Source organism: Eublepharis macularius, chromosome 12 (genome assembly GCF_028583425.1).
Source record: "Eublepharis macularius isolate TG4126 chromosome 12, MPM_Emac_v1.0, whole genome shotgun sequence".
Classification (NCBI taxonomy): Eukaryota; Metazoa; Chordata; class Lepidosauria; order Squamata; family Eublepharidae; genus Eublepharis; species Eublepharis macularius.
In genome coordinates, this window is record NC_072801.1 from 78,596,912 (window position 1) to 78,610,713 (window position 13,802).

Here is a 13,802-nt window from a genome sequence, read left to right on the forward strand (position 1 = left end):
CAGACGGCTGACCTGCACCCACGACGTCGCGCCATGTTTCGGATCATGCAACGTCGCACAAAACTCGAGCGAGAAAACGCAGTATTTCGCGTTTTCCCTGGCACGATCCGAAACGTGGCGCGACGTCCCGGGTGCAGGTAAGCCGTCTGGAAACGGCCCTGTAACGCACAAGTGCAATCGCAGCACAGCTGCCTCCCTCTCTAGCTGTTTTCTGCTTTGGCTTGCAGCCAGGCAGGTAGGAAAGAGCAGGCCTGTTCTCGTTCCTTTTTGGTGGAAATACTTCATCTCTCAGACTAGAACTCTGCATCACCCGGGTATTTTAGGTTACTGGCCGGTCTGCCTTTGTTCCACCCAAAGCCCCACCCTGCAAAGGAACTGCAGGCTGCTCTAAGCGCAACAGGCCCTGCAGCCTGAAAAAGCCACAGGTCTACTGCTAAGTGATGTGGGACGAGTCGCACGCACCAGCGTTTCCCAGCCCCAAAGTGGGCCGGGAAGTCTGTGAAAGAGGGTCCCAGGCTTCTGCCCTTGATGATTTGTGGGTCACCACAGAAAGTACTTTTGGACTTATGGGTCATCATACCTAAAAAGTAGGGAACCCCTGCCATTAAGTGGCCCTCCACTCCACTGGGAATCGCAGTCCTTTCTGCTCAAAGCAGAAGCGCTCATGAGAAAGAAGACAGGGACAGCGCCGGATGCGAGCTGGCCCTTCCCCATTAATGTTCATATTGTCCTCTCCACAGCAAGGCAAGCCGAGTGGCAAAAGGGGATGCCGATGGACGTCGTTCAGTTGCACCTGCCTCCGGGTCAGAGGAGGAGACCTAACCCCTCCGTCCGGCCCTCGCTAGGAAGTATCGAGTGCAAGGGGCCAAGCAACCAGGCCTTGAGGCGACGGTCTTGAGTGGAGCTGCACACCTGTTGTAGTCTCGAGTCACCAGCAGCAGGTTCTCTCGAAGGTTGCGCAAATCCTCTCTCCGGTCATACAGCTCGACCACATAGTGGGGGATCTCAAAAAGGAGCCTCTCCCAATAGTGGATCTCCACAAACAGCTTGAGCACGTGCCTGCAAAGAAGTTCAGAGACAGCGTGAGGGGAGGCGGAAGCCCAGCCTGCGCGGACCCCCTTCTCAGGCACCTGCTTACTTGTCAAAATTGATGTCCAGCATCCCTGGCTTCTCGGAGCTGAGGATGAGGAGAGGCGTGTCCAGGCGCTTCAGGCAGTCTTTGTCCAGGGTCTGGGTCCACTCGTGGAAGGTCCTCCTTTCAATCTCATCCGTGGCCTGCACAAGCAGCTGGTAGCTCTGGAAGCTCTCTTCTCCCGTCCCAATGTGGGGGATGAAGTGAGCTGCGGCGAGACACTGTCACGGGGAAGGCGAGAAGACACTGCTCAGGGGCCGCACGAGGCGCTGGGCAGCGGGCCAAACCTCAGGTTGTTCAGGGTACCTTTCCCCCTCTGATGCCTGGGAAGACGGCTATGGGGAACAGCCAAGCTGAATGCCAGGGTTCTGGCAAAGACACGCTTTCCTGTTCCTAGACACAGTGACTGTCTTTCGGAAACACACTGTGGGCTGGCAATCCTCGCTTCTGCCACAGCAAAACACAGCACGCAGCTTCTTCCTGTGCAGGATCATGGCCTTTCCTGTAGTAGAAGGTGCTGGTGCCTTCTACACACACACAGACCCAGGGTTTCAGCGCTAACAGCCTCAGTGTGCACAGGCACAAAGATGCCAACTCGAGGAAACAGGAGCCAAGCGCAAACAGCTTCCGTGCTTGCTTACCTTGCCTGTGCTCTCCCCAACACGGCTCTGCAAAGGCCTTCCCAATGCCAGCCCACAGCCTCTGGGCGCCATTCCCACCCCCACCCACCCCCATCTCAAGCTCCCCTAGAACATTAGTTCACTGCTTGGTCAACACCGGGCATGAACAAAATGGGAAAATTAAAATCTGGTTGCCCATTACCCTCTTTCCGGTGGGTGTAATCAAGAAAACAACATATGCCACCTAGAAAAGCACGCCAATTATTAGTGCCAAAATAAAAAAGGAAGGCTTTGAGGAGGCTCTTGTCATTAGCAAAGCTGAGTCAGCCAGGACTGGGTTGCTCTGGGAAAGGGCTGGGGGAGGCAGGAGGCAGCAGCGGGAAATGGGGGGGGGGTGTCCGCGCTGAGGCCTTCACAGACCCGCCAAAGAAGAGGTTGCCCAGCAGCCGAAAAGGCCACAGGAGCCCCTTCATTCTCCCCTCCCTCTCCACCAGCACAGGATTCCGGGTTTTCTCTGGGTGCGAGGTGAGTGGAACCCTTTGCAGCACAGGACAACAAGAAGCAAATGTGCCCCCCAATTTGGGTGTGTGTGTGTGTGTGAGAGAGAGAGAGAGAGAGAGAGAGAGAGAGAGAGAATGTACTCTCTTCCATCCAACCTCTTCCCCGAGGGATGGGGTTGAAAAGGAAATGGAGGGGGCACACAAACAGCAGAGCCCAGAAGCCCAGCCCTCCCCCACTCCCCGAAAAGTAACGTGCCAGAGAAGACAAGTTCCTGCCCCTCCACCCTCCATGATCTTTGAAGCCTGTCTGCTACTGACAAGGGAGGGGGAACAACCCAGCATTCCTTTGGGAGCCAATGAGACCTGCAAACAGACCTCCTGTGGCTTTTTAACTTGCTGTCCTAGGGGTTCCCAGCTCAGATTTTGGGGCCACGCCACTGGGATGGGGCACTTTTGAACCCTTCTACCATATGCCATTTTGCGGTTGCAGTTGCCCCCCTCAACCAGCCTTCTGTTTCCAGGGCAGGGGGGAAACATACAGGTGCTCATAGGCCAGCTGTTACGTCCAAATTAGAGGCTTTGACCTTGACCTTCAAACGGTGACACTCCAGGCAGAGGAGCAACAAAAGCCTGGCCAGTTGCTGGGAGCTCCATTTGCGGATGCACCAAAGCGGGTTGCATTAAAACAGCAAGCGTTCGAAACCCTGACTCGGATTGGGGCCGCAGTGCAGAGGAGGGGAGTTTTAAGCCCTCCCCTCTGCTCGGCTGTTCTGACCTGAAATGGTCATTCCCCACCCCGCACTGTGGGGAGAAGCTACAACGTCACCCCGTCTGCTTCTTTTTCAAGCAGCTCCTTCCCCATTTCCAGGTGGGCCTCTGCAAAGATGAGATGAGAAGGACTGTCAGCAAGCACCAAGCCACGCAATCCATAATAGCCTGGGCTTGGGTCAGGGATCTTTCTCCAAGTGGTGCTCAATTCCAGACACAAGCCGGAGAAGACGCCTTGCTTTTCCTGGGGAGCCCCAGCCCCCAGCAACCCCCATCAGCTGCTGCCCTAAACTCCCTCCACCAAAAGGCGGGCAGTTCTCCGAGCCAGAACTTGGCATGCCTCAGCACCAACGCAGCTGCATTCCAGGCATGTGAGCAGCTTCCCACTAGTCAGGAACTGCAGAATCCCAATATAAATAATACCGCAAAGGGGATTACGTGACCAGAATTAAACAAATCCAAGAGACGTGCACCAATGCACCTACCATACGTTCTTCTCCTGCTGGGGACATGGGGAGAGAGGTGGCAACATGGCCCAAGCCCCTGATCTTGGAAGCCCGATTTTCTCTGTAATTCTCAGGAGCCGCTCTGACCAGCTCGTATGCTCTGGCAGGAGTCTAGGGCTGGCAGTCAGCGGACTTCCCAAGTGAGCCTGACTAGGGATTTGGCTGCAGTGCAAGGAGGCGAGGGCCAAATCCAGCCCCTGGGAGGGCAAGGAGCTCACAAAAGGTCAGGCAACCACAAACGTGCTAGTCTTTTGGGTGCCACGAGACACTCTGCAGTTTCAGCTTTAGCAGGCCGTCCCTCTTGGACCAAGGCTTATATACGCTGCCCTAGCCAACTGGAAGGCTAATCTGAGAGACGGTCCACAGCTGATCAGACAGCCAACTGGGGCCATGGGATCTGCTGCAAAAAACAGCAGAGAAAGTTGGGTGAAGCTCCATGGATGCTCGGCTTCTCAAGTGGCCCAGCTGCCCAAGACTCCTCCTGCCGCCTTGGGCCCTGAATTCTGATTGTGCAGCAGACAGCCCCGGCAGTAGCCAGGAGGACTAGAAACTGATCACTGGACAAAAGAAGGAAGAAAAAAGAGCCCTCGGGAGTCAAGTCACGTTTTCCACCTATCTGGCACCATCTGAGCCAAACATGAGGTTACCGCCCCAGGAATACAGCCGGCCAGGCCTCCTAATGCTCTGGGATCCAAATGGGGTAGCGCAGTTTCCCCAAGCTTCAGATCGTGAACTTGACAGACCAGAGTTGGAGGAGCTCTCACCCCAAGTTTGCCCACCTGCCCCTGCAATCTCCCCAGTGCTGCTTCTCCTCTGCCAGGCCCCACAACGCCCCCACAAGGCCTCTTTGTCTTCGCGCCCAGCTCCTCTTCCCCTGCCCGCTTCCATTTCCCTTGAAAGAGTTCTTCTCTGCGTTTGCCAGGAGTCATGTTCAGAGGCTGGCACACCTCGCAGTGACATGACAAACATCTCGAGAGCCAAAGCGAGGCAGAGAAGAGCCGGGCTGTAGGAGTCGGCCAACTCCTATCAAGACAGGCTCCTGGCCGGCAGGGGAGAAGCCAGATTTGGGCAGGCAAGTTCAGAGGGAGACGATTTGCAGGCAACTCGCTTTACATCCTAACCCAGATTTGGCAATTTCAATTTCAGCCGTGCACAGAGAGAGGAGGGCTTCTTGATTGATGGCGGAAAAGCCGTTTTGTTTCTACCCAACGTATAATTAAACCTGTCAAAAGGAACTCAGTGACAGAGGATGTTATTGAGGTAAATAGCTGCAAAATAGACAAAAAAAATTGATGAGGTGGTTTGATGAATAAAGAACAGCCGCCAAAGCCACAGCCAGGGCCAATTGCTTTTGCTGACCAGCAGATGGGACCCCTGTTCAAAGAAGGGTGCCCCACACAAGACAAGACAAATGAGAAGAAAAGGCACATGGCTGTAGTACAGGACCATGTCTCCACCACCGAGTGGCAGAGAGTGCCCTCAAGTCATAGCTGACTTACAGTGACCCCTGGTGGGGTTTTCTTGGAAAGAGACTAACAGAGGTGGTTTGCCATTGCCTGCCTCTGCAACCCGGGTCTTCGCTGGAGGCCTCCTATCCAATTACTAACCAAGGCCAACCCTGGATTAGCTTCTGAGATCTGACGAGATCAGGCTCACCGGGGCTATCCAGGTCAGGGCACCCCTCCCTTGGGCAAGATGGAATCCTAGAGGCCCAACGCCAAACATAACATGCTTGCAGCTCCATGATAACATCTTTCACAAATCACCATAAGATCAAAATGCAAGCACCTGGGCAGGGTGGGGGAAGAGTTTGGATTGGGGCCACATCCTGGATTTTAGTAAAGAGTCCAGTAGCACCTTTAAGACTAACCAACTTTATTGTAGCATAAGCTTTCCTGCTTTCAAGAACCACAGCTCTCTTCATCAGATGCAACTTTATTGCAGCATAAGCTTTCGAGAATCGCAGCTCTCTTTGTCAGACGCAACTTTATTGCAGCATAAGCTTGCGAGAACCACAGCTCTCTTCGTCAGATGCAACTTTATTGCAGCATAAGCTTGCGAGAACCACAGCTCTCTTCGTCAGACGCATCTGACGATACATCTGACAAAGAGAGCTGTGGCTCTCAAAAGCTTATGCTACAATAAAGTTGATTAGTCTTAAAGGTGCTATTGGACTCTTTACTATTTTGTCGAAGGCTTTCACGGCCGGAGAACGATGGTTGTTGTGGGTTTTCCGGGCTGTATTGACGTGGTCTTGGCATTGTAGTTCCTGACGTTTCGCCAGCAGCTGTGGCTGGCATCTTCAGAGGTGTAGCACCAAAAGACAGAGATCTCTCAGTGACACTGAGCAGCCACAGCAGCCACAGCTGCTGGCGAAACGTCAGGAACTACAATGCCAAGACCACGGCAATACAGCCCGGAAAACCCACAACAACCATCTTTACTATTTTGCTACACAGACTAACACGGTTAACTCCTCTGGATCTATGATCCTGGATTTTGTGTGCATGGAAAGGGGGGGGTTCACTCTTGTGCATCACCGTCTTTTTTCCTGCCAAATCTAATAGCGGTTTGTGGAAGCCGACTTCCCTTGACCCCCCGCCTGTCTCAGTGTCACAGCCCCAATTCAAATTAAGCCCCCATGCAAATGCTAGTTGCCCCTAAAGTGCATGTTAGGAGATCTGATCATGGATGTCCAGAATCACACTTCACATGGCTGGGTGAACCACTGCCCTCCATAAGGGGCGGGCATCAGGTGGCAAGCAAGCCACTTGGAATAGCCTGAGAAAATGGGCCCTGGCTGGCAAGCGGTGGAGGCTGGCGAATTATCCAGAGAAGAGGGGCTTTGCTCCCTCACTGGCAGAACCCATGGGGCTGCTGCGTGCTTCCTGCCCCTGCCCCCAGGCTACAGCCATACCAGAAAAGCATCCATCTGGGATGCCCGAGTCCTCTGTGCGGCTCTGTCGGTGGTCAACTGGGCAGTTCTAGAACAGGAGCCCTACCTTCATGGGTTTATCAATGCGCCGCCGCAGCCCCCGCATCCAGTGGGCCAAGCCTGAGAACTGACACATATGTGGGGGCAGAAAAGGAATCTTCTTGCTCAGCTCCTTGTTGACCAGGGAGAGTTCCCGGTTGAACAGCATGTAAATGTCCACCGTCTTCTTGTCAAAAGTGCGCTTGATGGCCTGGGAGAAAGAGAGGAGGTGCCTTCAGCTGCTCGCCACTCTGGACACCCCAAAGACATCTTCCTTCTCTCCTCCTCTCCGCTAGATTGAGGCACCGATGCAACCCTGCCGCTCCTGAGCATTTCTTCTCAGGCCTCCCACTGCTCTTAATCCCCCAGAACCTGCAACCCGCATGCCTGACTGCTGCGACGGAATCCAGCCCAGATTGAGTTTGATGACCAGGGCTGGATGTCCGAGGAAAGGGACAGGCCAGAGCCTGGCCATTGGAAGGACCATCCAGCACTGCACTGCCTCCTCTGACGGGCCAGGGCTTGACGGGGTCTCAGGCTGTTGACGGTCTTTGCCAACAACACCTTCAACCTGAGTGTCTTTAGCTGGAGAAACCAGAGTGGCCTCTCTGGTTCCTTCACATCCCCCAAGACTGGAGCCCCATCCTTCTAGGGAGAGTGCAAAACCCAGGGGACAACCACTGGCTCAGCTGTACCTCTCGGGAGGACAAGTGATGGAAGATGTCCTGGATTTCCACACCCTGCTCAACATCCTTCACTGTCTCAAAGGCAGAAGTGATCAGGTTCTGGGTCATCACCTCCAGATCTTTGACACCCGCACGGAAGCTGGTGGCCCATCAAGCAGGCACAGGCAAGGAGAAGGCAAAACATCTTGTCAGGAGAGGACAACAGGCAGATCTCTGACCAGACCGACCAGCTGTGGTGGCTGCCCGTCCTCAAGAAGCAATGCTCTTCCCTACCCACCCGCCCCTTGCGAGGGGACCAGGAGGAAGCTGAACGCCAACTTCGGGCAGCCAGAAGATGCTCTCACCTGTTGAAGTCCTCGTGCCAACAAGTGTTTTTCACGTCCAGGATTCCTCCCTTCACATTCCGAAGATTGTTGAGGGACTTGTTGAAGGTCTCCTCTATCTCCAGCAAGCTCCTCGCCATCTGTGGACCACGCTGGCCGAAGAAGCAGGGCAAGGGAGTCTGCTTGCCATCTTCCCAGCGTGCAAAGTGCTGCTGGCTGTCACAGACCTGTTGGCGAGAACATCTGTCCAGGGTGATCCCTGGGCTTTCCCTCCCCACCCTCCTCTGAAGTCTCCCTGTCCTCACTGGGTCTCCTCAGGAACCACCAAAAGCTATACAGAGACATCAGGTGCCCCCCACCATCCAGAGGCTCTGATCCAGAGGACACCCCAGGCAGGGCTGCAGGCAAGGGGGCAGCTCTGGCTTTATCATCCTTCCTGACCTGGCAGTCCGTACAGCCACCATCCTAGCCCCAGCTTCCCATGGGCCATGTCACACCTACCTCCAAGAGGTCCTTGCAGCGCTGGACAAAGGCATCAACCTGGGCAAAGATGCTGGTTTGGTCCAGGACCCAGCCCTTCCCTGAAAGCCTTCCGGAGACAGAGGAGGCACACCATTAAGAGCCATTACAGACACTGCATGTTTGCAGCAAGGGATCCCAGCCCATGCTCACCCCATAGGGCTGACTGCACCCTGGGAAGAGGACATCTATTGATTTATTTTAGGTCATTTATAGTCCGCCTCTCTCACTGAGACTCAAGGCGGATTACATAGTGTGAGATTAGTGCCATCAGTAGCAAGGACAAGGGCAGGCATTTCCATACAGTGTCAAGGACATTTCCATAAATGAATACAAGTTTACAAAGACATAGCATTAGCAAGGATCCAATAAGGGGCTGAAGAATTGCTGAAACAGAACATAATCAGTTCAAGGACTGACATTAGACAACATGAAGCACAGGTAGTATATAGGAGTACATATTTAAAGCAATAGATAATATGTAAGGCAACATAATGGTGAAGTCTGTGGTTCCTAACTCATTAGCGAAGCATCGGAGACTCCCCTTCCTACAATACCGCCCTCCTATCTGACATCCAGAGGATCCAGGCATGTGACTCTTCACTGAACTTACAGATGTGAGAAAGACATGCAGAACTTTTGCCAAGCAAGGGCACGAGCTCAGAAGCCGAAAGGTAACCCGTCACCCCTCCCCTAGCTCTCTCAGTCTCTCTCTCTCTCCAACAAGCAAGCAAGTGGGTTCTGGGAAATCATCTAATCAAAGAGGTCTGGGAACATGCAAGACCTCACCCCAGGAGCACCGCTGAAGTGCCTAATCCACGCCTGGCGGTGTCTGCCCAGCACCAGCACGGCTCGCGTGTTAAATGTCTTTATATCTTTTACGATATTGATCCAGCCCCACTAATTTAAATTTGAAGCAGACAAGTAACACTTAGACTTAATTGTCAAGGACCAGGCTCCCACTTAAGCCTGACATTCCTAATCATAATGATGGATTATGTTGCATTATTTCTGAAGTACAGCTCAGAGAATCGGGCAGAAAGAGACGGGGCTGGGGAAGCCAAGGATCAGCTGCCGGAAGGGCTGGGACAAGGGAGAGGTGAAGGCCTGGGATTTTGAAAGGGCAGCGCTCCGCTCTGAGGAGCTCCACTCTACAAACACAGAGGGTGCTGTCCCCCTCTTAGATGCATGCAGCTGGCACTGGGGACTCGTGGAGCAGTGGAAAGCAAGGGCCACCTAAATATCCCCTGCGGCAGCCTCTCGCTCAAAGCTTGGCTCTCCATTACAGCTGCAAGACCAGGATGCCTACATTTCCCATCAAAACTTGAGGGAAGCTGACAAGTGTCCAACCTGTGTCAGGCATCACTTGTAGCTTGGCTCTCAGCAGTTGGGTGGGAGTGGGACATAATGGCGTGGTTGAAGATATGACGGGGAAAGAGACAGAAGCAAGGCTGCAGAAGGACCCCTGAGGGAAGGGGAGGGAAGCTGCTGCAGGGAGGGCTCGTTTCCCCTGAGGGGCTCACATATTTCTTTCAATTTGAGTAAAAGAAAACAAGTTTTGGAATCAATCCCAATCCAGAGGAGTTAGCCGTATTAGTCTGTAGATGCAAAATAGTAAAGTGTCCAGTAGCACCTTTTAAACCAGCCAATAAAGTTGGTTATTGGTTCATCAGATGCATCTGACGAAGAGAGCTGTGGTTCTCGAAAGCTTATGCCACAATAAAGTTGCATCTGACGAAGAGAGCTGTGGTTCTTGAAAGCTTATGCTAGTGCTACAATAAAGTTGGTTAGTCTTAAAGGTGCTACTGGACTCTTTACTAATCCCAGTCCAAACACCAGTGGTGACACACCATCCCTTTCGCAACTCACCTTCAGCTCTCTGAGAACATTCTCTCCCCCCCACAAGACAAGGTAAGCTCCCCAGCTCAAAGCAACCAATATTTGCTTCCTTGCCACAGGAATGTGCCTATCATTTCACCCCTTTATCTCACTCCAAGCAGCCAACATCACTCAAGTCCACCAGACTGGAGATCTCAGCCAAGACTCCACAGCCAGGAAGAAGCCAACCTGGCAGTGAGGCCAGGAGAAGGCCAGATTCTGCTCAGAGTCGAATGGTTCTCCTGAAGAAGTCCTGCTCACCAGTTAAGATACTTTCCTCAAGCCATTCCTCTGTGCTGTTGCCAGCAGGGGCGAGGCAAATGGCGACCAGAGACAGGGCCTTTTCAGTGGTGGCGCCTCTCTCCTGACCTTCTGTTAAAGTGCCACTCCAAAACATTCCTCTTTCCACAGGCTTTTAATGGAGGGGTTCGTTTTTTAAGGCTGTTTTTATGGTCTGCTTCTAGAGTGAGGACTGCCTGGTGACCATCAAAAATGCCGAGCGTCGTTCTACACTGTTCCGATGCACTGGCTGCTTTTATGCTGTGGTTATATGACTTCACGGTACCATTTTATTTTGTGAGCTGCCTTGAGCTGGTCTCTGAAGAGGCAGCCTCTCCATTTTCTCCCCCAAAGTTTCCCATTCTGTGGGGAGGCCCCTGGAGGCCCACCCCAATCACAGTCCCAGCGCATCTTACTTGTTGTGCATGTGGGCTGCATACTGGTAGCATTCCCTCCAAGACGACATGCAGGAGATGCAGCCGTGGAGAGTCTGCCTGCTGGACACGATGTATCCCTCGAAGAGTCGGTCCAGGGAGATGTCTTTGCAGCACATCTGGATAATTTTGTTGCTCATCTACAGGGAAATTAAGTTTGATTTACATGTGACTCTGGCACAGCAAAAGCACTCCCCTGCGGGGATTCACACGCGCCTGCAGCACCTTGTTGAAACAAAGCTGCTACCTGGGCAAAATAGCAAAGAATCCAGCAGCACCACCTTTATTGTAGCAAATGCTTTCGAGAGCCACAGCTCTCTTCGTCAGATGCATCGTCAGCTTTCGAGAACCGCAGCTCTCTTCGTCAGATGTATCATCAGCTTTCGAGAACCACAGCTCTCTTCATCAGATGCATCGTGCTATAATAAAGTTGGTTAGCCTTTAAGGTGCTACTGGACTTTTTGCTATTTTGCTACTGCAGATTAACACAGCTAACTCCTCTGGATCTATGTACTTGGGCAAAGCAAGTGATCACACACCAAGCTGTTTTGCATGGCCAGCAGCCCAGCCTCAACAAAATGCTGCACGAGTGTGCAAGCACGCAAGCAAAGTCTGGCATTGTGTTTAAATCGGGCCTCTTCGAAGACACTTTTTGCTATCTCAATCCTGTCCTTTAGACTAACCAAGACTATATCGCCAAATGATCTGCACAATAAAGAGATGAAGCCCCACCTTCCGGAAGAGCGCCGTGATTCTCTCTCTGCTGTTGTAGTACGGGGAGTTGACCCACACGATACGGACCAGGCTGATGAGGTACGGGAGCTTTTCGGGGATATCTTTGGGGCGTAACATGGAGAGCTCCCGGAACGGTTCTTTCAGGATAGACAAGAACCGGAGATTGGACTGAGCCTGTTCTGAGCCATCCTGCGCACAACGGCAAAGAGACATCAGCCAAGCCAGCTACTGAAAGGGCTGAGATCTTAGGCCAATCTCAGCCCTTTCGAGGAAAGCCCCACCGCTTCCTCCAGGGGCCTGAAGGGGCCTTTCCGGCTAAGCACTGGCCCACTATCCTGTGACAATGCCACCTGGATGCCAGCCCGACACACCCACCTGGATCTGTTTGGACAGTCGCTGGAACGGGGTCACATAGGAAGACTTGGAGAGAACTAAGATGGATTCAATGTGCCTGACTCCCTGTTTGCACAGCTGCTTGCTGATTTCAGACAGGTCCGTGCAGCGATTCCTCCAGAACTCTATCTCTTCCAATGGGCCAGTACTCTCTCTGCTCTCCACAGCCTCCTGGGCTCTCAGCACTTCCTTAATCTGTCGGGTCCAGTGAATCATGGAGGCTGGAAGCAAGAGACAAAAAACTAACAGATGATCCTCTGCTCCGTTGAGTCCGGATAACCAACTGTCACTGCAGACTCTATGACCTTTCATTCCTCTGTATCAAGCAACCCATGTGGCAAAGGGCCCTTGCTGATTTTAATGGACAAAGAGGCTGCATGCTGGCAGAGACTGGGGCCTACTGCTAAGTTATGGGGCACGCCAGCCCCCACACCTGATGTCCCACAGCAGGACTTGTGTTTTCTACATACAAACCCACCACACTGAACAGGTGATATGAGCAAATTAACATTAAGAGCTTTTTATATCGACTCTTGAATCATGGAGATCCCATTTAAAGGAGATGCCTGCAGGCAAGAAAATCTTCCTCCTGTATCCTTTCACCCGTCCCATGTCTCATCTAAACTGGCCTCTCAGCTGCGTTGCATGCTAGAGATTTGTAGTTTGTTGCGCTGGCGTGCTACTGCTAGAATTGTGCTGGAAATTATCCCTAGCCTGACAATGCCATGCTTAAATCAGTGCTGAGTGACACACTCTGGCCACATTCACATGAACAGGTGTTTCCACTAAACGGAATGCCCTTCCATTGCTGCAATGCTCTTAAAGTCAGGAGGGTGCCTGAACACGTCCCCCCTGCCAACTCCTGAGAATGTTCACAGAATAGGGCCCGCTCCTTTTCTTTTCAGGACACTACTGCCCACTGCAGAGAGAAGCTCTGTTTCCTCTCTGGGAAGCAAAAGGAAACTTCTTCACTGAAGACAACCCTCCTTTGGTGGGAGGAAATCCAGCACAAGGACAAGAAGTCAAGGGCGACACCCCTGGAACAGCCCCTTCAAGAAGCCCCCAGGCCACTTGCCTTTGTTCCTGTGAACGCACACTATTCTGAGCATCACGGCACAAATGAATCTCTCATGACTGAGACCCACGTTTCTTTTCCGCACACACATCCCGACTCTGTCCCAGCCATTCCATATGCGAAGCACTGCGGCTTGCTGAATGCCTCGTCATCCTTGCTCTTTAATATGGGACTTTTGTTGCTGCGTCTGAGTTAGTGCAGAAATTACCTTCCACTTTGTGGTCTGTTGTCTGATAGATCCCAAATGCATCACGTCCAAGCACACTGGTAGGGGGCAGCCAAGACGGGGGGGGGGGGCTGTATGCCTGAGTCACAAAGGGGCCCTGAAACAAGGGAGGCCACCAGCACTGCCAGATGCACAACAAGCTCCCAAGTGGAAATCCTCCCAGGGACGGGCCTCATCCCAGCAGCAGGAAAAGTTTACTGTGATGGAAGCTAACTAAGTTTCCCGCCTCCCCCCGCTCTCCAAATGGAAGAGGCTAATAGCTGCAGAGCAGCCATCTAGGAAGAGTTAGTATCACAGCGTGGAAGCTGCAGTTCCTGTGCCAAATTACAGGGGTAAGACAATCACACAGCCCAGGGATTAGAATAGCCAAGTATCTCTAAGTGCTTGATAACAGCTGAGGTTTTAGTCACACAAGAGACGACCCTGAGGTAGCCAATTGGATGCTTAACCCAAGCATGCCTTGCCATGCAAAATACCCAGCCACGGGGAGACTTCAATGCTCACGGCACATCACAGGCTGGGCTCTGCCAACCGCACAGGGCTCTCATTATGGGACAATCATGCGAATTTAAAATCCACCAACTGCATTTGGCAGGGGGGGCGTTTCTTCATAAGCTTTTAAACTTTAAAAGGAGACGGATCTTGTTGTTTAAAACAAGAGTCCCCAAACTCTCGTTCAGATATAAGATAATGGGCAAGCCACACAGGTCATCTTGCCTTTGTGTGCAAAACATTTTTTTCCCCCGAATCACAA

At 52.6% G+C, this 13,802-nt stretch overlaps 1 protein-coding gene across 1 annotated transcript in view; it reads right to left on the reverse strand.

Moving 5' to 3' along the window:
• Window positions 1-13,802, reverse strand: part of DNAH2 (dynein axonemal heavy chain 2) — a 102,671-nt gene that overhangs the window by 64,596 nt on the left and 24,273 nt on the right. The window contains 9 exon segments of the mRNA XM_054994545.1: window positions 913-1,059; window positions 1,139-1,353; window positions 6,529-6,711; window positions 7,196-7,325; window positions 7,531-7,736; window positions 8,011-8,098; window positions 10,602-10,759; window positions 11,352-11,543; window positions 11,730-11,968. Of these exon segments, the coding sequence (XP_054850520.1) occupies window positions 913-1,059; window positions 1,139-1,353; window positions 6,529-6,711; window positions 7,196-7,325; window positions 7,531-7,736; window positions 8,011-8,098; window positions 10,602-10,759; window positions 11,352-11,543; window positions 11,730-11,968 (1,558 nt within the window).